Source organism: Epinephelus fuscoguttatus, linkage group LG16, assembly GCF_011397635.1.
Source record: "Epinephelus fuscoguttatus linkage group LG16, E.fuscoguttatus.final_Chr_v1".
In the NCBI taxonomy this organism is placed as follows: domain Eukaryota; kingdom Metazoa; phylum Chordata; class Actinopteri; order Perciformes; family Serranidae; genus Epinephelus; species Epinephelus fuscoguttatus.
This window is the reverse complement of record NC_064767.1, coordinates 17,163,757-17,189,379: the sequence shown is the minus strand read 5'-3', so window position 1 is coordinate 17,189,379 and position 25,623 is coordinate 17,163,757. Positions and strand designations below refer to the sequence as shown.

Genomic DNA, 25,623 nt, shown 5'->3' with positions numbered 1-25,623 from the left:
CCCTCTAAAACAATGCTCTCTCTTCAGTGATAATTGACCGTGTGAGGCTGTATAATCACCCTACAGCCATGATATGAATGGGCGTTGTCATGGTAATCCACTGAGAGGGGGCTGTGGAGACAAAGAGGGGATTTGGTGTCTCCAACAGGTGTTCCTGTTGAGGGAGTGACAGGATCTATACCTACACCACCCCCAACCCACACACACACATACACATCTCTCCTAAGAGATGACATATGGACAAGAAGATGAGGTCAAAGGGTAACACATTTAACTGAACATAGACGTGACCAAATTACTATATTTACGATGTCTTATTATAAGGTAAGACAAACATGAGTCTTTGGCAAGCGCATAATAAAGAGAAAGGTCTTTTCTCAACTTTTGTCTTTGTCTTATCTAAAATGCATGACCAGTGCCAGCTCCAAACTTGTTATCTGAACAATCCCTTTCAATGTGTGGATGACAAAGCTTAGCGCTGAGCTCTTCCCTGTCCTGACACTGCTAAGGAGAGGACAGAGCAGGTGATACATGTCTGGCCTGGTGAAGTGTCCTTTGCTGTGACCTCAGGGCAAAGTGCAGCTATTGTTTTTAAACAGCAGGGGACTGCTGCTGCACAATGCTTCATGTGAGACCGTCTCCTCTCAACACCATGCGAGGGGATAGTATCAGCGAGATAGATAGATGGATAGATAGCCCTTTATATATATCTATATAAAAAAATCCCTTTCAATAACATCCCAAATGTCTTATACTCCCCGCTGTGTGACACCAGCGTGGGATGTTTGGCACAGTCTTTCATAAAAACACACAAACACACATCCACACATACACCAGCACTGTGTGACTTTGCCTCCTCTGTGACAGCCGAGCCACTGGTGTAATCCTCAGGCTTTTCAGATTACTCCAGTTGGGGTCACATTCTACACCAACCTACAGCGGGTCAGCTTTCCACGCTGTCGCTATCAGCGTGCAGCTCGCACAGTCAGTCAGCCTGCACACGAGCCTCACAGCACAGATGAGCCTTTTCCTGGTGAAACGCTGTCAGTTTTCCACCCCCCCACTGAACTCTCTGTCCATGTCTGACTCGATTTATCTGTCCTTTTGGGCACATGGGTAGCAGTGGATGAGATGATAGTGGAGTTTCATATTTGCATTGGTGTTATATGGAAGATACTCCAGTAAGAAGAGCCTTAATCAAATGGGAAAAAAGCATGCTAGCAGAGATAGTACTGCAAAAACAGGCCTTAATTTGGAGGATTTTATAGGCAGTGTTTCCACAAATTCAGCCTGTTTTTTCCCCCACTAAAGAGCGCGTCTCAGATCAGGACCGTCTGTGTGCGTCAGGCCTTGCCAGGCAGCTGAAATAGACTCCATGGGAGGGTGTGCTCTCTCACAGGCGTCCGTTACAGGCCTGGCCACATCTGCAGCGGGCCAGCCATCTGCACCCATTGTCTCAGAGGCACAACACAGCCCTGCACGCATGGCTAGCCTCATAAAGGCAGGCCCTTTCCCCCTCTGTCTTCCTCCATCCCTCATTGGTGTGGGGAGAAAAAAAATGACTTCTTAATCAGTCAAAAGGGACAACAGACGTGGAAAATCGAGCTAGGGGTAAAACAAATTTGCACGGTTGTTTTTAAAGGACGGGTAACTTTAAACATTAGGAAAATATGGTTGCTTTCACTATAATGTGTATTCTGCTGTCCACTGAACTGCAGCAGCCACAGATGGGCCCAGCAAATTCTGACATTAACCATAATCTCACTGGTTTATTACTTTATCGTTATAGCTACATGAGTTTTAGAACTGAAGAGCTATACAACACACCCAGGGGAGCTGAGGTGAAACAAAACAAAAAAAAAAGACAAAGCTAGGTGAAAACAAAGGACGAATAATCTCAAACTAACTCTAAAATCATATGAATGGATTGCATTCACACTCAAGGGAAAACTCCTGAACACTCCTCACTGTGGGATGCAAAGAGTGAGCAAATGCAGCATCTTCCTTGTCTTTGTTTTCCAAGTTGCACTTTTGATTTACCCACATATTGTCCTGCTGCCATGTGGTCAAAAATGCTTTCCCCTTTCAAAGTCTGCTCACATGCATTCAGACAAAATTGTGTGCACAAGGAAGGCGGCTCTTATTAGTCATAATTATTCCCTTAATGTCAAGTGAAATAAAGCAGCGTTGTTACAATATGAAAGCAGGCATTATGTGTGTTATTTGTTACTCTCCTGCAGTATTGATAATGAGGATTTATTATGGCACAGTTGACAATGAATGCAATGTGCATGCGTTAGTGGGAGGGATTATCCACCAAGTAGGGCAAGTGGCTGAGGCTAAGGACTGCAATTCCATCGAGCCTAGTTCATTTCAGTCATCCGCTCAGTGCACAGACGGGACAAGGAGAGCAATTCCAGCGCTGCTTTATTTGTCAAAGCCCCCCCATAAAAAACAGCCTAAAGTCAAAATGGTAAAGTACATGCGACAGCACAGCGAGGTGAAACTCGAAGAGGTTCTGTCGGAGTCTGATGCGTCCATGGACCAGCAGGATTTCGGAGAATTGTCCGACTATTCTTTCAGCGACGTTTTATACTCCAAATGTTCCGCAATGGACCAAATCGGCACTTTCATGAAGAACGTGCAAGTGCTGCTCGATGCGGCACATTACATAGAAAATATCGAGAAGAACAACGGAAGTAAGTAAACACGGGCAGTAGGGGATATTAACACGTAATGCGCCGAGCAGACAACAATAGAGGCGAAGGCGACAAAAGACGCGCAGCGGACAGATGATCTGGCCCGACAGCAGCCAATGATATTTCACCTGCTACTGAAAAACTGTTGTCTGATCGACCTAACACTTGCAAAATATCATCAGTGGAAAAGAGGTCGCAAAATTGCCTGCATTTTTAATCCAGGAAGCAAATGAGACTGATTTTTATTGCAACAATAGCCTTCAGCTAAATTATCTTCTGCTCCCATTAAAGCTGGTTTCCTGCAGACTATGGGGCACTTCATTGACTAGGCAAAGCAAAACTGAATGTATTCATTAGTTAAACATGCTTGCATATGTGCATTAGGTTGAAACAAGCAGATATGTGTGATGTTTGAGACTTAATTTCCAATTTAATCTGCTATCTCCGTCTATCGCAGCTTCTTTAACGATTATTCCATTTAAATTAATGCATCCGCTTACAAATGACGCTTTCACGGACCCTCCTGCATATACAAAACTGCAATTTAGGTTTTATTTCTGCTAAACATTTCCAATTCAAAGCCCACCTATCATTTTCAGAAGCAGCAGCTGCTTCCTTGTATGTGTTGTTCACATGGCTTCCACATGGAACAAATTGCAAAGTTCTCATTGGTCGGCACACATGATCCAGCGCGAGTCACCGCAGGGAGCCAATCACGCGCAAGTTCACGGCTGACGTCGTATGTTACTGGGAAGGAGCGTTCATGGGAGTTGTAGGCGTTTTGTAACAGTGAAGAAACTGTAGAAAAGAAATGTGTCTTACAGAAGTGTAATGAATGAATGTATTGATAGTAGCATTTTCTAACAGAGGTTGTCTGTCTGTCAGTCTGAGTTTTATATCTTCTAGTTTAATGAAATGGATTTGTTGCCTCCAGGCCACATATTTAAATGTAATTTAAAATTCAGGTCAAATAAGGTCACATCAATCATACAAATCTAAGCCCTCCTGAAGCTTTTTGCTTGTAGCTCAATTGTTTAAAAAAAAAAAAAAAAAAAAAAAAGGAACAATATATTTAATCCTCTTGATCTTTTTTTCATCACCAGAATGTGAGCATGGTTATGCTTCAACGTACCCTGCAACCCAGACTGCACACCAACAGAAACAGCGTAAATTCAAGAGCAGGAAATTGGACAATCTTCACAATAGGTAGGTCAATGTCTTGTAAAAGGTCCTCAAATTAAACATAGATGTGAATGTGCAGTGTTAGTTTATATTTGGTTTGTACGTATAGACTGTGTAATATGTTGTATTTTGCATCATTAGCATTTATATAACCGTGTTGTTTATGTATTTATAATGTTAACAGGTCAGCACACAATGAACTGGAAAAAAATAGGTGAGTAAAACAAGATTGAAGACATCATTTCTATGCTTGTTTATGACAAAAACTACTGAGAAGAGACTACACTAGAGACATGCCACAGGAACACGAGGAAGACAGTGAAATGATGTGACTGTGGGCAGTCATCGTAAATTTATTGCCATCTCACTTCAAACAGCTTTTGTTACATGTAACAAGTTACGTGCTAAAGTCCTACAGAAGAGGGAGAAAGACAATCAGCACAGTATTTCAACTGCTTTAGCAAATGAGGTATGCAGGGAGTCTATCTCGAGAGCCAGCTGTCTCAAAATGGAGCTTCAAGCTGATAAACTACAAGCCTTTTCCATTCTGCCATGTTTGCATATCTTGGTGCATACCGTTTCAAAACGAGATGCACTGCAGGTCCTATAAATCAGCCTATTATCATCACAGGACTTCAAAAAGGGAATTTCTATCAACAACTTAGAAATTCACCCATTGTGTACAATGACAGTGTGCATTTTGCAAGGCAAGTAAAAAGGGAGGTGTAATGCAGCCTCAGTAGCAGCAGCACTGCTCCTGGAGGACATGCACACATTTCCCCAGTCAGCAAATGGGAACCGTCTGTTTCCAGACAACGGGGCTCCTTCCTGAGAGATTCTCAGCTGCACATCTAACAGCAGCTTGCTTCTATTGCTCCAGGATGAGGCAGCCTCTGCTTTGAGCAGGACACAAATGTCAGGACACATTTATGCTAAAATTAAACGCCCAGTTAATATTCAAAAGCAAGCCATGTGTGTGAGAATCTTTCGCACCAAGTGATGCGAAAAATGGCATCTTCAGGAGCAAGGCTTGTTTCATATTGGGCTATTTTTTTTATTACAAAATGGTGGCCAATGCAGAGAGAAGAGATGACATCACAACTTGACCTACATTTTACTCCGATATTTGAAAGGAGAGTGAGTGTCCTTTGCCAGTTTCTGCATCCATTCAGACCACAGGCCCAGAGGCCTCAGTGGATCAGAAACAGCACTGAGCTGACCTCAGCAGCTTTTAAATCTGGGACCAGACACATCCATACATAATTGCAAAGAAGTCAGATTGTGTGGCTAACTAGCAAAATGGATAAACAGATACATCAAGTGCCTGAATACCTTGACTGTTATTGCTCATCACAGATGGATTAATGCTATCATAATTAGAATTGATCAGGAACAATCAAATAGTTGTTTGCCTTAAACTACTGCAACACTAATCAAAATGGATAAGGAGGAAATATTATAATCTGACTTAATCAGGATCAGTGCAGAGGACAATAATGCATTAGTCTGGAAATTCATCCTTCTGTCTGTCTAATTGTTGCATAATGTACATTACTGCGTGTACGCTGTCTCGTAAGAGAAACAACTCATCTTGACTGTGTCTCCTCCCACAGACGAGCACATCTCCGCCTGTGTTTGGAAAGGTTGAAGTCCCTCATCCCCCTGGGACCAGACTGCAGTCGACACACCACACTGGGACTGCTCAACAAGGCCAAAGCACATATCAAGGTGTGGTAGCCCCTGTAGTATGGTACCATCACGGGAATAAGGGCTAAATTCTGCTCATTTTTGTGTTCATAGTAATGATGTAAACATATTTACATTCTGTTTCCACTGCTTCTTTTTCCTGGCTGGCCACTTGTTAATGATTTGGAAAGTAGCAGTAGCAACATAGCAGTCATCATGCTGAATTCCATACCCTGCTCACAGCAGACTAAGCATCTAAATGGAATTCAGCCATTGGAATAATTTACTCCTGTGCTTACCAAATACACGTTAATTTATCTAATCGTACACAATTGAGTTTAACACTCACAAAGCAAAATAGAATCTGTGCCAATCACTCATAGATATCTGGTTGCTGCCTTCAGTAAAAAACAACTGATGTCATATTGACTGCAAATATAGATCTACAGTACTACAGAGGATGACTTTGATGTACAAGGAAGGCTCCTAGCACCTCTACCTATGTGATACCCAATGTGAATCCATACTGTTGTTTTACAAAAGCCTTACCAGTCAATAGACTGATCCTGTTATTTATTTTTAGAACAGAATTGTATTTTAGTCTCTTAGCTCTCACTCTTGGTGTTGCACAGTCTCTGGTTTCTTCTCGAGGTACAAGCTGCTGTGATACTTTACCGTCCATGTGGCACAAGCGATTGCAGTGCAGCTCCTCTGTCTACATAGGCAGCTCAATATTTAGCTGAAAATCCATTTGAACTTTGTAATTCTATACATTCTTAGGTGTTTTAGTTCAGCAAAGACACAACAGCGCTCATATTTGTTTTGTAATCACAGCTGACACGGCATTAACACCGCAAAAAAGAGGAGAAAGGTCTGGATTTTCTACTCCTTTGTTGAGCTTTCTGGCTCAGTCTCACATCTAATATAAAGCCTAAGGACAACACACACATAATTCATGGAAAACCTGCACTAGTTTAAAGTTAGAGGTGGTTAAATGAGATATTGACTGTGAACAGCAACAGAGAAGTTAGCAGTTTTCCCCAGGTACTTCCCTGCAATCAGTTTCCTCAGAGCCATTAGATGAACTGCACTTTGGACCCAACATTATGATACAAAGTGCTTGGTTATTTCAGTTTCTCTTTTCCTTTTAACCAGTCCTCCTTTGGCTGTTATCAGGACTGCCCCGTGAGGGACTTTTAGTCTTGCTGAGTCTTTGATTAGGTCATGTGTCATTCACCATTGACCATTAGTCTGTAGAGAGCACCAGATCTGTCCTGGTTGTTTGAACTGCCGGCCTGAATGGGCCACTGAGTGTCTGAACTGTACAAATAATGCTGTGGCATTAAAGCATCTAAACGTGTTGGCTCCCCTGATGGCTGCAGTCTACTTCAGATGAGATTTTTTTAGGGGATATATTGGATTTCCTTAAGCCCATTCTGTGCAGGCTCCAGTAGTGGGAAGCAGTTGAGGGATGACTGAAGGCTGCAATATGAAAGCAATCCTGGCAACAGTCTGTGGGAGTTTATTACAGTGGGGGGTAATGGATAAAGTACCTACTGTATGATGTCAGCTGTTGACTTTGGACTTGCCTGTTTAAAGGGCAGGAAACGTGGCCTCTGAATGCTGCTGTGTTGTATTTTTGGAACCACAGGTTGTGTAGGAGAGTAAAAGGGTGGAGCAGGTGCAGACAGCATGAAGCTCAGGGCTGCAGGAAGCAAAAACACCCTGTGTTGTGCGACAGGAAAAGCATGAATAAGTGCTGCTCTCACCTGCATCACTGTACCAAACTCCATTTAAAAAAACTGTTGTTTTAGCGTATTTATGATCACGCAAAATACACAAGCCTCTTCAAACACCAACCTGTGCCTTCATGAAAATATCTCTTGTATAAAAAGTAATTTGGAGAATCAACATGGGGGACATTAGAGGAAATGAACCATACATGGCAACTGATATAATACAGCATGCGTCGCTGTGTCTTTTTTTTAAAGTTGTGAAATATCCAAAATCAGTTTTCATTTTACAAATATCATCTCTATTTGTCAGCCATCTCTGCAACTTGTGTAAGTAGCTGTGCAGGAGCCATATCAGTTGTTTTTCCCACCAGCAGCGAATCTTGTTCAACAACTGGCTTGCATATAAATTCTTAGTACTTATTACTATGCTCCCACCATAGTGTGAATCAGTTTTTTTATTTATGGCATGATCAGATATGATTATTGCTGTGAAGTGATTGAATTATGAGGTTCAAAGTGTATCTTCAGGACTTTGTTAGCTTAACCTGACATACTCTGTGTGACTCTGAGTGAGCTGCTTGTGCTTGTTGTTTCAAGTACAGGCTTTAAACTGACTACTGAACACGACACATGCACTAAAAGCAGTGTTCAAGCCATGGTAGTTTAAATAAATAAATTGGACCTAAGAAGGCAAAGAATTAATGTTTCTGCCAAACACAGAATGAGATGACCTTTGCATCCATTTGTATACCAAAACCCATAAAGCAATTACTCTGTCATCCTTCACTTATATCCACCTCACACAGTGACACCAGCAATCCCTCTAGAATCCATCCAGCTACGTGCTGTCCTTATGTGTTGAATATTTCATTAGAAGGCACAGGGGGCGTCACATTTGACGGCAGCAACAACTACATATTAACATCACATCACTGCACACAAGACAAGTTCACCATCCCCTCATGCATATAGTATGTTAATCATGAGCAACATCTAGAGAGGTGTTGTCATAATTGCGTGATTTGATGCTAAATAATTCACATAAATACTAAATGTGGCACACTGGATCCACACACACTGGTTGTCTTGATTATCTTCCAACATAACAACAATTTAATTAACTGCTCTGCATTTCCCTGTCATTCAGAAACTTGAAGAGGCGGACCGGAGGAGTCTGCACCAGCTGGAGACCTTAGAGAGGGAGCAGAGGCACCTGCAGAGGCAGCTAGCCCAGCTGCAAACTCATGGAGATAGGGAGAGGGTCCGCATGGACAGCCTGGGCTCCCGTATGGACTCTGACCGCTCAGAGTCTGACAGAGGTCAGTGTCCGAATCTGAGCCTTTATCAATGTTTAAACTTTGTAGTACCATTAAGGTTTGTCAGGCACAATTTAAAACATTTCGACCTGCATGATTCAGATGATTAATCTGTAATTATTTGTGTTTTGTTTTTGAGCAGAAGAGATCGAAGTTGATGTGGAAAGCACTGAATTCTCCCATGGAGAAATGGACAGTGTAAGCACCAGTGGTGCAAGTGACCTGGACGACCACAGCAGCCGGCAGAGCTCAGCCAGCGACGAGGGCTACTCCACATGCAGTCTAAAACTGGCCTTCTCTGCTTAAAAAGCACCAGCCTATACTTTAACTCCAGCTGCAGTCTTTTATGGCTTTCACCTTTCAAAGTACCAGCCTACAGCTCCATTCTCCCTTTGCAGTTTAGGTTAACTGTCTCCAGAAGAACAACCAGCCTCAATCCCACCTTTACCTGACAAATGAAACATCTGCTCCGCCCTGAGAACCAGCCTTAAGTTCAACTCAGCCTAAAAGTTGTCTAAAAATGTCTCCTTCCAAAAAGCCAAGGGGCTCCTCTACATCAGTCTGAAACATTTTACACAACAGCCTCAAATTTAACTCCCGGCAATATACAGTTTCCTCATTATAAGAGTTGACTTAACCAATCACCTGAATGTCCCTTAACCCATTACCAGCTAGAATCAACCATAAAGTACCCGCACTCAATACTGACCCTGTAGAGGACCCACGATCGCAGCAGTGTCCAACACTGAAGGGGAAACTACCTTTAGTCAAGTTGATCCTCTGAAACCAGCAAAAACACTAGAAACCCAATACCAGCTAGAAGCTCACCATTGGGACCGCTTGCTCCATTTGCCTTGTAAAAACATTGCCCCTTTTCTTTGGATAACGTATCCGGACGACACTTCTTGTCAGTGTACAAGCCAGTGGCAAGGGCTACAATGTCTGCATTCCAAAATGTTTATTACACTCCTATAACCTTTTGCTTTAGGACCCACGACCATCACTGATCCGTGTGGCGTCCCTTCTCTTGACTGAAATAGTCATATCCAAACAGGTGGTGTAGTCCACCCTCGTTATTCTAATTTATTTGCATATGATTATAGTATTTATTTTTGGTATATTTAATTTTACTGTAGCTAGGTCTTGGTCATGCTTGAATGAAAAACATTTTTAAAAATATTTTCTTTTTAACATTTAACAAATTACTTGACACAAATTTAACCCCCACAGAAGCATATGCAGTGCTAAAGGTTTAATGCATTTCATGTTTTATTGAAAGAATGACACTTCTCTTTCACACTGTGCTCAAATTCAGTTTTATTTAGACAGTAATAAGCTATCCCGCACTTGTCCAAGCACAAGGCTGAAAGCAATAAAGCGTCTACTTTTATCCTATCTTTGATGTTGGCTGTGTTTAGCATACTATTCTGTCCGTCCAACACCAAATTGCAGTTTTGCTAGTTTTCCACTTCGCTCCAGTAGTGGTATCAGTTTTAATATTCAGCAGTTAAAATGATTGTAATTGATTTAAAAAAAAAAAGCTATGGTGCATGTGAATTGAATGTAGCTTGTCTAATCATGTTGTAATGTGCTTTGGATTGACAAGTCTTAAAAAAATGTCTGTAGCATGAACAACATAAACACTACAGAATACTAATTTTGGTTTATACTTCAATGTTTAATACTGTATTATTTTTTGTATTGTAGCAGGAATAGAACAAGTTCAATTCCGTGAAATTTGGAGACTTCCCGTTAATATTCAATGTATATTTGACACTGAGAATTGCACTGCTGACCTGTTGGAATCCATGAAACCAAATAAGACATTTCAATATGACCATTTATCTGCATTTTTCTGGTCCAAGTCCTAAGGAGATCACCACCAAATTGTGTCTTAACATGGGTATATATATGACTCTTGCACAAAGTTCCTTGTTACAGGTCTTTTCTCCCCCACCCCAACCTGTTTGGGAATCTATAAAATGCACTATGAAAAAGACTTTTGTTAAGGACGTACGTCAAAGCACACCCCAGAATGTTTTCTCTTGTGCTTAATCAGCCATCCAAGGTGACTTTTTTGCAAAATGTGCTGCTGGTCCCCTGCTAGTACTTTATTACAGTTCCTGAAAACTGTCCCTGGAATCTTAATAAACCTCTACCACCCAGACATCAATCAATTTCATCTTTTTTTTTTTGAGTAAACCATTAACATTCAAAGAATCAACTTGGGTGTCTTGTATTAGACTGACAGGTATCACAAATGACGCATTCAGCTCTGTAGTTAACACTTATATGTTGGATTTTGTTAGTTCAGGAGGTGTAAAACAAACAAAAAAACCAATGTGACTTTTGTGAAAACGGTTGTATCAACAGTTGCAGCATGCTGCTCGATTTTATTAATAATGGTGCAAGTCTTTACTGCCACCTACAGGACCTGACAGAGCCACAATGAAAATGTAATGTCAAAACAGTCAAAATGAGGTGGAAGCAATTATTTAAAAAACTGAAAACAAAACAATGTTTATTTCACTGTTATATACACAGAAATTAAAATGGAAATTCAGCCATGTCAAATCAACACCATCACTGACGTCAGACTCCCCCGCCCACAATGGGTCAGTGTTTAAAACCAAGATTTAAATTTACAAACCAAATCTGCTGGTGTATATTTATTCTCAACTTAGCAGGCATTTGGCATCAGTGGAATCTGGACACAGACAGTAAACTGTACGGCTTCTCTACAACACCACTTCCTGTTCTTACATAACAGGTGACCTTGATCCAGTGCAGGGAAAAATCCCCATTTGGATTTTTTTTGTCATTGTACTTGTACCTACATAATATATAAGAAAACTACATCAATATTTCAAACAATGGTGTGCAAGCAAATCCTTTCAAAGCTTTCTTTACTTGGAAAACGGAAATCATGTATAAACACAATGGAAAACACTGATACAGCTAGTATACAGTGGATTAATATATACAGAATATATCAGGTCATTGTGGCATTAGATGTCTGACGTTGTATTTTGACGTGTCATGGTACTGGGTCATTGGCTTGTCTGCAATACCACATGTTCCCACTCCCACCTTCCCATTGACGCTTTCTGGAGACGCAAATATGCTCCTCTTTACCTGGAAAACAAAACAAGGAAGGAAATGCCGTCATTAATGATTCAAAACATAGAACAATGGATTATAGGAGAACATCTACTATATATATACACACACACTACACACACAATCTTCCTACAACAATTCATGGACAGTGTGCAACTAGTTTCAAGTTACCTAGCCCTTCAGTCATGTACTGCACTGCAGTGTGAAGGGCACTGGGTAGATGAGTTAGTGGGTGGGCTTCATATCATATTGATTTTAAGAGATTCATGCAACTGTGTGAATTCACACTTAAGTTCTCCTTTCTGACTCTTTTTACCTGTTGTACTCAATTTTGATGCTAGAAAGCAAAAAGGAAGGAGACATCTATGGGATAAAACCAGCGTGCACTGTTTGCACAATGCACTGTGGGCTTCCCAGCACTCTCCAAAAAAGATCCAGGGCTCTAAAAAAAAAAAAAAAAAAGAAAAAAGTACCTGTCCTTTCTTGTTCTTTGAGTAGGCTTTGTTGTTGAACTGTTGCCACTTTGACTTCTGTTCCTCCCTCTCTTGCTCCAATTCCTTCATCCTCTGCACCTTCTTCTGTGCCTTCTTCTTCTTATACTCTCTCTGCTCTGCTATCTGCTCTTTCCTAGAAAAGACAGGGGAGAGAAACATTTAAAACCTGACCATGATGTAAAGAATCATGAACGCAACATGTATGAAATACAAACATTAATGAGTTAAACATACAGTCACACATGGGGACTAATTCCTTCACTCATTGGTACATAAAAATCATCAGTCTTTGATGACACACTGTATTAATTTTTAAATCAGTCAACTAGAGACACAAAAATGCAGTTAGGCATGTATTTCAGATCCAGGGCGCTGATGTAATTTCCAACCAGTAAGAACAAACAGCGCTAGTTGTCACAGGTGTTTGCTTAATTCTCAAACTGCATTACTTAATATTAACTCAAAGTTTGAAAAACAGACTTTTTGGTGGATAGTTGAAGAGAAAACTAATTTCAAGTTGGCTGCACAGTTCATGACCAGCAGTGTTCCCCTTCATCTAGACATCAAGGACTGATTGATCAAAAAAATAAATCACATGCTGATTTGTTAACTTGTGTCTGAATCTGATATTTACACAAAATACATTATAGGGATTTTGCTATCACCAATGTCATTACAGGTCAATATGAGGACAGCACAGTAGAGTGTTCACTGAATACTACTTCCCTCATTGGTGGCAGTTTCATAGAATTTAAAAGAGGGAGCTACATACAATTAAATAGATGAGGGCTATTCACATATTGTTCAGAGGGTCGCATTTTCAGAGAGCTAGGGGGCTGGACATTTTCCTGAGCTATTATTTTCATTATGTATGTACACTTGACACAACACCACGCCACATTTCCAAAAGTTTTATTTTGCTACATTTGCAGTTCACATTTACTTTTTTTTGACATTTGTACAGCCTCTACTTACAACCTCAGTTGGCCTATCCTCTGTGTAAACAAACCCGCAGTTCAGTCGAAATTTCACTGAATTTTTGTGACTTGACTGTTGGCCTCAGCTGGACATTAATGGCTTCCCAGTTGCACTGAGGAGCGCAGAATTTAATGTTTTTGTTTTTTTTCCCCTTCAAATAGCTGGTTTTTGGCATTTTTTTAAAAAATAAGACATGTAGAGTAAATTGATTTTGATGGAATGTCACTATGTTAAGCTCAGATTTGGCTACACTGTTTTGTAGGGCTGTCGGAAATGAGAAAATCTGATGATAGTTTCTGTTTTTACAGTTCCCAGCTATGATAATGGTGCAATTTTGGGGACTGTTAAAATAAAAAACATGACTTTTAAACCCCCTTGCATGATGTGGAGTTGAAGACAAGTGCACAGACGTGCTCTGATGGTCTGAAGATTTTATTGTGGCAAGATGTCAGTTATTCAACTGATTTTTTTTCTTCTTCTGGATTTATATTTTATTTATTTGTAAACAGAACTGACAGGCAGGTCAGTCTGGCTTGATCAGTGAACCACAAAAAAAAAAAAAGAAAGAAAGAAAGAGAAAAAGTGACACTTGCACAGGGTAATGTGAATCCCAGTATTTTCCTTAAAAAGTTCAGAAGCAGGATGTAAGCAAAGGTTTATGTGTATGCACATTAAGCGAGTTTCTGTTCTGTTCATACCTTGATTTTGGCTTTAGACCGTCCTCGTCAGAGCGTTTCCCCTCCTCAGCTGGTCTGAGGTTCTGCAGAGGAATCACTTCAGCATTCCCGTACCCAGCAAAGGTAACTGCTGCAGTGCCGTTCTCCCGGTCTATCTCCTCAATCTCAGCCTCATACACCCTGCCAAAGAATCACGTCTGTAAGCAGGTGAGTATGAGCCAAAGACTCAAGCTCTACTTCATAAGCAACACTTACATCAATATATCATTCTTAATGATAAGTGAATATGTGAGATGTGTGAGTTTAAGATATTCTTGGAGCATTTCCTATAGTAGCAAATACCTCAAGAATATACATTTCCCACAAATTGACTTTTGTCAGACATGCATGAAACTAAAATTACAGCTGCTTGTCTCTACACTTGCTTTAGGCAAATGCATTGAGGGAAAAAAAAACATACTGCTTGTTTTAATATGCTGTCGTTGGTAAGCAAACACATAATATTCACACATAATTCCCAGTCACTTTGGATGAAAGCAGCAGCTAAATAAACAGTACGTGATGTAATGTATTTTAAGTCATGGTTCTTTTGAGTAAAGTTGTTCCTTGTAGGTTTTTCTAGCAATATTTCTGGAAAGTTGAGATGTTTTAAGAGCAACTTATTAATATTATAAGATAAGTTGTTATCTACTCCTACACAGGCTGACAATATATTAACACCTCACAGACAACTCCTGAATTATCAGCAACTGTGAAATAATGTCAACACAGAAACAATAAAGTAAAAATGAAGGCTTGCCGTGTGGTTAATCTGGTTTAGTTGGATTAATCAGTGGGTGAAATCCTGTTTTACTGTGCAAAAGTAAAAAGGAAAAAAACTGCTTCATCTAAAGAGACAAAGTGGACTTATTATCTTAGAACAATCAGTGAAATACTTTTGTCCAAAGCGACATCCAACAAAAAGACCAATGAAAAACAAATAAAATGGATGGACAGAACTTATCCATAGAAACACTTCTCTAATGCAGATAAAGAACTCACACTGTAATGCTACAGGGCATGCAGTGGCACGTAATGTTTTCATGAGAAGAGGTTGGTGATACTCACTGTCCATCCTGATTCCACACAGCCATACAGTTGTCCCCCACTTTCCAGGCATGCTTCAGGGGCACTGTGTCTGCGCCATTGGTACTGGAAGCACTTTCAGTGGGCTGTGAGGTCAGGAGGTCTTTTGTCAAATCGATGACTTCCTGTAGAAGAAACGTAATCAGACATTCAAGCGTAGGCAAAGTTGGCCCCAGGAAAAATGTAGTTAGCAAAAGTATTGATAATAAGAGAAGGGAATGGGGCATTTTCAGTGAGGTCATTGGCCAAACATGTTAAAGTTCTTCCTTCTATAAAGCACAGTGGAGAGCACCTGTAATAGGCTATACTTCGCAATTCTGGATTTGCAATTTAGACAGATAGGTTTGAAAATCCTTGTACTACATCATAGTGATACTAATTTGACTTTATCACTCAATAAATAATGGTACTTAAAAAAAATCTGATTTGTCTGCAAATAATGATGCATGTTCATAAAATAAAAAAAAATACATTTCACAATATAAAGTTATCCTGAAAATCTATGGAAGCAAAGACAGACCAATGATTTGATTATTCCTGGCAAATGAACTCATAGTAGAAACTTTTTTGTAAGCAAACCTAAATACATTAATGTTGATTAAATTATACACATTCGAAAAGTTAAGAGTGGACTTCAGACTGATAGCTTTCAGAGTAAAACAATTTAATGCTATAAATCAGTGGTATCTATTTGTAAACAATGTGTACTCACTAGTAATTAATTCTAACGATTAAGTATTCAACTGCTTATAAAAGGGAAGTTATTACAGTTTGTACTTTCTTACCAATCCAGCAATGACAGATACGCTCCTTATCACATTCACGCAGTCACACACAAACCTGTAAGTCTTTCTGAAGTTTGAGGAGGTCTTCATTATCTGGGTCGGTGGATAAGGCAACTTCTACTTGCTGTAGCTGAGCTTTATAGCTGCTCAACTGTTTCACCAAGTCGTCCGACATCTGTGTTGACAAAAAAGAACACCGTATTCTAGAAACGTTGGCTAGCTGTATTAGCATGACAAGCTAAAGGTAAACATATTCAGTTAGCGAGCTATCTTTGAATTACAATGATCTAATTTCACAAAATACTCGTATGATGAGTATTTGATGCGAGTAAGTGTAGCCTGGGTCTACTCAAAACCTTACGTTTAAGGAAAAACATGATATGTCACAACATTCCCGTTAGCTTAACGCTAAAACGGTTAGCTATATCCCTCGGCCCTCTTTCGTCGACGTATATTTGACGTACGACGGCTAATGCTAGCAACAAGAGGCCGATGGGCAAGCATAAACAAATAAAACATGGGTTATCTTACCTTAGTATAAATGTTCTTGACCGATAAATACCGCAAGCATTCAAATCTCAAGTCGACGATTTGCCAAACCGAAAGGTGAAAAGAACAACAGTGTGCGTTCCCTTCTCTCGTACACAAATAGCCAACCGGAAGTTCGCGAAAAGAAATCTCGCGATAACAGGGAAGATCAGCTCAAGCACAAAGCAGAACGGCTCCTTAGCGCCCCCAGCGGCAGTACTCGTAACAGTATCTTCAGTCTGCTGATCATTTTACTACAAAAAACATTATTTTGTTTTTCTGAACTGACAAGATCATTGTGTCGTTAATTGAGCAAACAAGAACAGGCTTTTTTTTCATAGAAACTGTGTAGAATTCTGATGTAATAATTTCGTTAATTCAGAAAAACAGGGCCACTATTTTTTTGTAATCTCATACTGGAAATAATATAATTAACATGCAAGTACAATGTCTCCTGTGACTGAAGCCATACCATATGACTTATGGTTGGTATGTGATTTTTAAAAAAAAGTTTAGATAATAATGTATTTTTATTTTAAGACAAATGCTAGTTTTTGACCTCAATCCTGATTTCACACAGGATTTTCCAAACTGGGGACCAGCACATCCCAAGAGGTTGCACGATGAATCTAAGGGGTCATGGGATCATTACTGGACCGAGAAACCAATAGCTTGCTCTGATAATTGCCATTTTCTTAAAATAATACTGCCCTTTAAGAAGTATTGCATCACACAGTCTGAGGGGGGAAATTGTGTTAGAAGGCCCACAACTCATATGCTGCATTTACAAGACATGGTCACGTGCAAAAAAAAGGTTGGCAACCATTGTCATATCACCCTGCTAGATAAATCATAGGTGTGCCTCTCTCTTCAAACAATATATGTGTAGCAAAGCTGTGCTAAAACAACACATACTAGACTTTGTACTTTAGTATGGACATCAGATGACTAGGATGTAGCACAGAGATGCCTCAGAGCACTAAGACTCAAATATATCTCCTTATGGAAACCAAATTACTACTCATAATAAATTACTATCAGTAATTTATTATTGTAAAAGGTGTGTGCTGAGTTGTAAACAGAATCATATAACAATCTTGAAGTAGATAACTAGCAATGCATGCTGGCCGGCGTGCTTTAAATTACTTTGTGGTAGATGGTAAAACAATGCAATGGAAATTTGTAGTTGGAGTGCTCCAGAAATAAAAACTACATTGTCACAAGCATCACAGTCACCACAGCAAAAACTCTTGACACCAGTGTATCCTATAATCTGGCACACATATGGTATTGTGAATAATAAGTGTAATCTTGTTTGGAGATGTCACGCAGCAGCATTTTGTTGCATAGCAGTTTACCAGAATTTAAAGAAAACATAAAAAATACAGATAACATTTCTTTATCTAATGTCGCAGCACATTCACTGTGACTTATTCTACTTTGTTATCTGGAAAGAAAGTTTAGTCCAGCAGAAATTTTAATCTCCTGTGAATGTACTGCTCTTACTCTTGCACTTCTAGTAACTGATCTCTTCAGCAATTGGCTCAGATCCTCTCTACAGACTCAGGTATTATTTCAAGCTATTTTTCTCTCAGGATATATCGGAACATTTTCTTCATAAAGTACAACTGCAGAACCACAAAGAGTGTACTCTTAATCCACTGTAATTTAATAAACTGCAGATATTGCCTCTATATATCAAAAAATATTGTTAATGTCATCATCAGCCAATGGTTTCAGGGTCTGGGAGCAACACCAAGTTGCTTTTAAATCTCCAGCAGCAGATGAGCTCCGCCCCTTCCCGATCTCACTGAAGTGGAGCCAGCGTCACAGATCCTCTACGTCAGATCAAGCCCATATAAAAAGATGTTCTCTCCACTACAGCCACAACAGATGACAAGGTCTGCCTGAGCCAGCACTATCTGCAATGTAAATCTGTTTTATGAAGTGTCTTCCAAGGGACTTATCTGCAAATGTTTAATCCCAAAAGGTTAGTGAATGAAGAATTTTGTAAGGATAGATCTAATTTTTTAAAATGATCTGATGTGGGGAAACTGGGAATACATTAAGTTCCCTTTTTGTCTCTCACATTGTTTTGTCTTTTTAATGTAGAAGAACATTGCTCTTAATTTTTCTCTGTTGGTGTTTTTTCCCCACTGACAAAGAGGAAAGCAGCACAGATTTCTTTCAAAAAAAAAAAAAAAAAAGTCATGAACGAAACGAAGAGACTCAATTCTCTGATGCTGTGCTCTTGAAAGGATGATATTAATAGACTGCTGGCTGCACAGCTTCCGAACCTCTTAAAAGAGCACTGTTTCGACACCACAGCTCATCCTGATGGGTTGTCTTAACTTCACCAGCGGAAATGAGACTTTGCCTGGCAGGCACCCTTTCACTGTGCAGACCTCCGTGCCTTTAACGATCCTGGTGGGTATCCTTATCCTGCTGACTGTGTTTGGCAATGTCATGGTAGTAATTGCTGTCATCACGAGCCGAGCCCTGAGAGCACCTCAGAACTTGTTTTTAGTCTCTCTGGCATGTGCAGACATCCTGGTTGCCACCTTAGTGATGCCATTCTCCTTAGCAAATGAACTGATGGGCTACTGGTACTTTGGTAAAGTGTGGTGTGAGATCTACCTGGCTTTGGATGTGCTCTTCTGCACTTCGTCAATCGTTCATCTGTGTGCCATCAGCCTGGACAGATACTGGTCCGTCACTCAAGCCATTGAGTACAACCTGAGGAGGACACCGCGCAGGATTAAATGCATTGTCTTGATAGTTTGGGTGCTGGCGGGCATCATTTCTTTCCCTCCGCTCATCACAATGAAAAAGGACGAGGGTAAAGTGGACAGCCCTGAATGTAAAATTAATGAGGAGAAATGGTACATCATATTCTCCAGCATTGCCTCTTTCTTTGCACCCTGTGTCATCATGATTATGGTGTATATAAGAATATACCAGATTGCCAAGAAAAGAACAAGAGCCCTGCCAGGTGAGAAGCAGAAGGAATATGGCAGCCCAGAAGACGCAAAGTGTGGTATTGACCCCCTGGAGAGAAAGGACACAGAAGGGAGGGAGGTGGAAGAGGGAGAAGGCAGAGAGATGAATGGGCTAGACGTGGAAGAAGAACCCTCCTCGTCTGATGGGACTGACAACATCCTATGTTCCCTGAAGAAGAAGAGGGGCATGAGAACAACCAAAGTGGCTCAGGTGAAGCCTGGAGAGTCCTCTCCAAAGCCAGAGGCGCAGCCCTGCGTGAGAACGAAAAAGTGGAAAGGGAGGCAGTACAGAGAGAGGCGCTTCACCTTTGTCCTGGCTGTGGTCATGGGAGTGTTTGTCCTCTGCTGGTTCCCCTTTTTCTTCACATACACGCTCACTGCTGTGTGTGACATCTGCTATGTCCCTGAGACGTTGTTCAAAATGTTTTTCTGGTTTGGTTACTGCAACAGCTCACTAAATCCTGTTATATACACTATATTCAATAACGACTTCAGGAGGTCTTTTAAAAAGATTCTTTGTAAAAGGGACAGAAGAGGTTTATAAGTATGATTTTTATGTATGCATTTCATTTTTGTTCATCTACATTAAGGCACCAAACAGTGTAAATATCACATTAAACATGTATTAAATTATATTTATTGAATATTTGAAAAAAAATGTAGCATGTTTTCCTTTTGTTTTTTAACATTTCATGTACTTCCACATCAGTAAATGTTTATAATATGAAATAATGCAAACAATATATAACGTGCAGTTTGTCTTACAGCTAGTATTACACTCAAACAACCCGTTACACTGTATAACTGTGACAACATGGATGATACATTTTCCACATGTGCATGCTCATTTTTAATAGTATCTAAATGTGTCAACTTCCAGATATCATCTCTCATGGTAGAGTGTTTACGTTTTAACCTTTAAAGTATTTAAAGACCGACTGACAGTGATATAGTGATTTAGACATGGAAAAGAGAAACTACTGCACATTACGTCTGAGACAAAACTGCGACAGTGACAATAATATTATTAGTAACACAAAGGCAGACCTCTTCAGGCTTACGTCAAACTTCACTGATCAAATTGACAGATCATACTGTAGTGCAAGGAACACTATGTTCAAGTTTGTTGTGCAATATGCTACAAATACTGTAATCCACTGAAATGTCAATAGTTTGTAAACAAACACGGCCTATAATTTCATTATGACTGAAAACTGAATCATGTGTTCATGACAGTTATTATTCTGCAAGAGAAATAAAATGCCAAAATGATGCGCATTATTTGGAAAGTGAGCCTCTCTCTGTAATTTACCATCAATAGTATCACAATTTTTTTTTTTAAAAAAAGACTGTTCATCTTTGTACAAGAGTACAATAGCAAGAGCATATGAAAGCAAATTCTACCCCACAAGATGCTATCCCCGTACCACCAACAATTTCCTCCTCTTATAACAAGCTCGAGAACATGACAATTATATGAAAAGAAAATTACGCCTAGGAGGTACGGGTGGTGCAACAATACTGAATGGAGTTTATCATGAATTATAGCCCTGCATATCAGGATATCATTAAATCATCCCCTGGAGTCAAACAAAAACTGTGCAGCGATAGAAATATGAGTGGCTGCTGCAAATTACACTGTGAGGTTAATATCCACACGAGCTTATCAATGTGCTGTACTTCTATAATAGGTCTGATATCAGTGTGACCCGTCTCTTCTCCTTATGTGGCATACAGTTAACGGTGCTATAACCTTACTTTACATCACAAATACACTTTTAGACCTGTCAGTCTGTGAACCTGAAATAAAGTTCACGCACCATCCATAATTGCTTTAACTCTGCAAATATTTCCACTAACCATCTCTCAGAGATTCCCATGACTCGTTCTCTGGTGTTTTCAGATTCCTGTGGTACACATGTTTGGGTTCAACCATGCCTCTGAGTCTTAAAATATGACATACTTTGCTTACCACAAATGGTACACTATAGACCTACTGCATCGCTGATAGAGTTCCCACAAACAGTCTGTCACGAGAAATATCAGAAAATATTTGTATTTGAGGCTTTGTGGCCATGAACACTTATGCAAGATGAAGTTATTTCCACAAGCGAGGCTTTGTGAGGACTGATGCTGACAGTTGGTATCAGTATCTTTAAACTGTATGAGCACTGCCACAACAGCAGTTATTAAGTTAAGTTATTGAAATTAAATTGACTTTTATAGTTTTTGGAATCATTTAAGTAGGTCTTTATATTGATACTGTGCAATCAACATTAGGTAACATTTAGTGCCATAAAATATTTGCAAGACAATCATTAAAATATCCCTACTTGGCCCTGATCCACGGTACATCAATGTGTCTTAAAGATTAAAATGCCGTCTTTGCAATCTGAACGCATACTTTAATTAAAACGACTGTAATGGAGTCCGTTGCTACGCTTGAGCAGCAACGTGCATTACATTTTTAAAGCACATATTCTCTAAGCGACAGAGATTAAATGCCAAAATACCCATTACATTACTTGCCCAAAATGAATAATCAATAACAAGTAGAAATCTTAAAAATTCATCAAGACTTGGCAACATGTCATGATTAGTTTGTTCAATGTAGACCACAAAAACACTGGTGACATTTTGGATTAATTAGGTGTTACTGAAGGTTTTTTAAATGTATGTTTCAGTGAAATCTCATTTTCAATCTTCTCCGCCTCACTCCACATCAAGATAAATTATGCTTGGTTACAAACTGTAAACATTTGGTTACTATCGCTATTCTCTGCATGCATGCACACGCACATCCACTTTCACTGTCTGCTGAGACAATGATTTATTCCCCCCTCTAAAGGCCACTTCAGAGCGTCACGATTTATGTTTGTGACACAACAGCTTATAAAACTGTGCTTTATAAGCTGCTTCTGGCAGACGTTCCCACAACTTTCACTCAGCCCCCCCAGTCGGTCTTCTCCATTTCCTTCTTGTTCCTCCCACCTACAGCTCAATAAGTGCTTTTTAAAGCTGCCGGTCATGTCTCTCCAAGAGGCTAGCGAACTTAGAGGCAATTAAAGACCAAAGCGAACGGACTGCATCCCAGACATCGAGACTGTCAGGGCAGGATTGCACAGAGTCAGACGGAGGCATCAGGACCATACTAACAAGTTTAAATCATAGCTATTGATGAATAGAGTGTTTTTAATTGAATGTTGGGTCATTCATTATGAATTGAGCACAATGCATCATGCACACTGGGGCAAACAATACTTCCTCCCTCCCTCATAAGGATGCCAGATAATCAAATAACAGTGTGAGGGATGTAAGCTGCAGGAAGCTCCTGTTTAATTTGCCTGGTGCAATCTCTGTCATTTTCTCTACTGCCCAATTGTACTCAATGAAAAGTCTCGTTATAACCTCTAGTTTTTAAGTGTTCAAATGTATTCAAATAAAATAGCTGTCAAAGTAAGCAGAAGATGCTTGCATTTTTCAACCATCAGTGTGAAAACTGAAAATATGGGTGTTTTCTAAATGACTTGCCGTGCCATTTTTTTCTGCCTGCTAAGACTGGACCCATTAGAGGGCCCATTTTGATCTCCAGTCCTTGAGAAAGAGATTATTGTGTCATTATTTAGGATCAGCTAGTGGTTTCTTTTATTTTCTTAGCTTGTCAAAAAAGCAAAACATGCTCTTCTGGAGGGGGCTTAAGAAGACCCCTGGGAAATGAGGACCCCACTGTGGGTTAAGAGAGCCAAAGTGCATGGATAATGTGGAATTGACTCAATATGTCACATGTAACAAATGGAAGTTTGTTCTTTGGGACGACCTATATTCTCTTTCCTCGTTCATGCTTTCATTTTATCATATCTATCTTCTTTGTCTCTAGATACAACAGAGATTATCTGTTCATTTTGAGCATATTAAAATCTGTTTAACAAGATGTTCTGACTTGTTTTGTAGCAACAAGTGCCACTGGGTATACTGTAATGTAAGTGTGTGTGTGTGTGTGTGTGTGTGAGAGAGAGAGAGGAAAAGAGAGGGGCCAATAGAGTGAAAAGGTTAAAGGCTGAGCTGCTGTGAACATTCCCCGAATATCGGTCTTACTTGTTTGCCTTAAATGTGACAATGACCTTAAAGTCTGTCACAATACATTAAAATTTAATAAAAACTCAAGCAAGTTTGAAAACATCAATTCTTCTTGCTCATCGTCATCAAACGTAGAGATAATCTGCCCTCTGTGAAACTCCCAGCATCATCTACAGCAATGCTTTCTATGCTCCGCAGTGAATCCTCATTGATAACAAATTAAGTTCTGGCAAATCTCCTGCCGCTGGACACCATAATTCTTCCTTAGCCATCTTGTCCTGTCTGTGCTATCGATTGCATCCAATTCAAGTCTGGCCTACTCTCCTCCTCGTGCACAAGTTTCTGCACAGCAACCCCCGCCCCACCCACATGCTCCTGGATGATGTCAGCTACACACCCACACACACCCACACACACACACACACACACACACAAAGTAAACACCTCCTGATAGAGCTTACTATGATTGTACTTTATCCGTCCCCACCAGCCAGCTGTTGTGGACAGCAATACATCCCTCAGTATGCTGTCAATTAACATACACCTACACACAGAAAGAGCAAGCTGTATCACACCATCAACTAGGGCATCTCTATGGGCTCTCCGTTTCACGCTTGGCATCTACTGCAAGGGTGTTTACATCATTATTTTTTGTCATGGTCTCAGGCAACAAGGCAAACAAACTGACTACTGCCATGGAATCATCATGCAGATAGAGCAGAGTCAATATCTAAAGTTATTACTTGCAGTAAAAATATTTTGAAGGGTGTCAGTGACAGTTTGCAAATGACTTTCTGCATATTTGCAGATGAAATCCAATTTTACAGGCAAGATAATATACTGTGTGTTTTGTAAATAAAAGATTAAAGGCCAACATTAATTGTGTGTTGCTACATTTGTAAAACTCCACAAAATGAATACAAGGCAATATAAGCAAGAGTAAAGCACACTCTGACTTTGCATTTATTTTTGACATGACTCTGATTGGACTCTAACTTAAATATTATGCAAAAAATAATACTTTCATTTGAATGTTATGGGTATAGTATCATCTTTGGGGATAGGTTTGACAGATGGATATTTCATAGATATTTTTCAAGCATAGTAGTTATAGGAGCCTTCCCTGGTGTAAAATGTATCTCCAGGACAATTAGCATCCCACATTCATTTTACACCAGGGACCGCTCTCATAGAAGTAGATGGTATAATGGTCCTGCTTTGGCACAATAGCATGTGACCAAATTACAATTATAAATAGTAGTGGCTGCAGTCTGTCTAAATGAGCAGATTTATTCCTTTTCACACATATATGATTACTACTATACTGCCTATATATTATACTATAGTAAAGCCCTAATGCAGGGCGGCAAACATACGGCCCGTGGGCCAGAAAGGGGCCAACCTGGCCTACTGGATGACTCTGCACACCTGATATTGATACACTTGTGAAGGCTAGGATTGTCAGGTTTAAACAGTAGCCCCTTTTACACTGCCAGATTTTCGGCGAATGTTGGGCCGTTTTGCCGGCAAGCTGCGAGCGTTTAGACACACAGAGCCAGATTGCTGAGTTGATCTGAGGTGCCCAATTTTCCGCCGCTTAAGGTAAACATATTGGCGGAACCTTTTTGGTTTAAAAAGAATGAGGCGCCCTTCCGCCACGAGAGGGGCTGTTGATGACTTGTGGGAGGAGCTGTTGATGATGCCGTACGTGTGACCCACTGGTGGTGGATAAACAGGAAACAGCTGATAGCAGGAATTAGCAGCTAGTAATAGCCGCAAGAGGGAAACACAAACCTGACATAAAGATGAGCAACTGGGGAGACAAAGAATTGAGCGCCCTCCTTGTCCTCGCAAACGAAGAGGCCATTAACCGCCGAATGACAGGGACGGTGAGGGACGGGCCAACTTACAAGAGAATCGCCGAAGGACTGACCGGCCGCGGTTTCCCTCGGAGCAAGGCTGTTTACGTCACACACTGAGGTACACGTTTTGTTACTTGCTCACGCCCCACGTTGCCACAAAAAAGGCGCATTCTGTATGAACAAAAGTAGGCAGGCGGCATTTTGCTGCACTCCCCGATTTTGTTTTTATACTGCCAATGCCGAACGAAGACTGATTGGGCTTTCCTGCAAATGAGCACAGTTCCTGTTTAAAAAGAGCTAGTGAGTAGATACTTGATCTAAAATGCTGCCTCAGAGGCTTCTCCACCCTGATAAGAATA

The 25,623-nt window shown here is 40.2% G+C and overlaps 3 protein-coding genes across 3 annotated transcripts; 2 read left to right on the top strand and 1 right to left on the bottom strand.

Annotated features, from left to right (window-relative positions):
* Positions 1-2,333: 2,333 nt before the first annotated feature.
* On the top strand, positions 2,334-10,148 carry LOC125903629 (max-interacting protein 1-like). Its single transcript, XM_049600664.1, has 6 exons — positions 2,334-2,699; positions 3,803-3,905; positions 4,066-4,095; positions 5,495-5,609; positions 8,451-8,622; positions 8,762-10,148. The coding sequence occupies exons 1-6, from the start codon at positions 2,471-2,473 to the stop codon at positions 8,923-8,925; spliced, it is 813 nt and encodes a 270-aa protein (XP_049456621.1). The 5' UTR covers positions 2,334-2,470; the 3' UTR covers positions 8,926-10,148.
* An 827-nt stretch (positions 10,149-10,975) lies between these two features.
* smndc1 (survival motor neuron domain containing 1) lies at positions 10,976-16,466 on the bottom strand. The gene is made up of 6 exons (XM_049600665.1): positions 16,330-16,466; positions 15,854-15,973; positions 14,996-15,138; positions 13,910-14,068; positions 12,213-12,366; positions 10,976-11,754 (listed from the first exon to the last, which is right to left on the bottom strand). Exons 2-6 carry the CDS (start codon positions 15,971-15,973, stop codon positions 11,617-11,619), a joined length of 714 nt encoding a protein of 237 aa, XP_049456622.1. The 5' UTR covers positions 16,330-16,466; the 3' UTR covers positions 10,976-11,616.
* A 2,088-nt stretch (positions 16,467-18,554) lies between these two features.
* On the top strand, positions 18,555-19,913 carry LOC125903627 (alpha-2A adrenergic receptor-like). Its single transcript, XM_049600663.1, has one exon. The coding sequence runs from the start codon at positions 18,664-18,666 to the stop codon at positions 19,867-19,869; it is 1,206 nt and encodes a 401-aa protein (XP_049456620.1). The 5' UTR covers positions 18,555-18,663; the 3' UTR covers positions 19,870-19,913.
* The last annotated feature ends 5,710 nt before the right edge of the window (positions 19,914-25,623 follow it).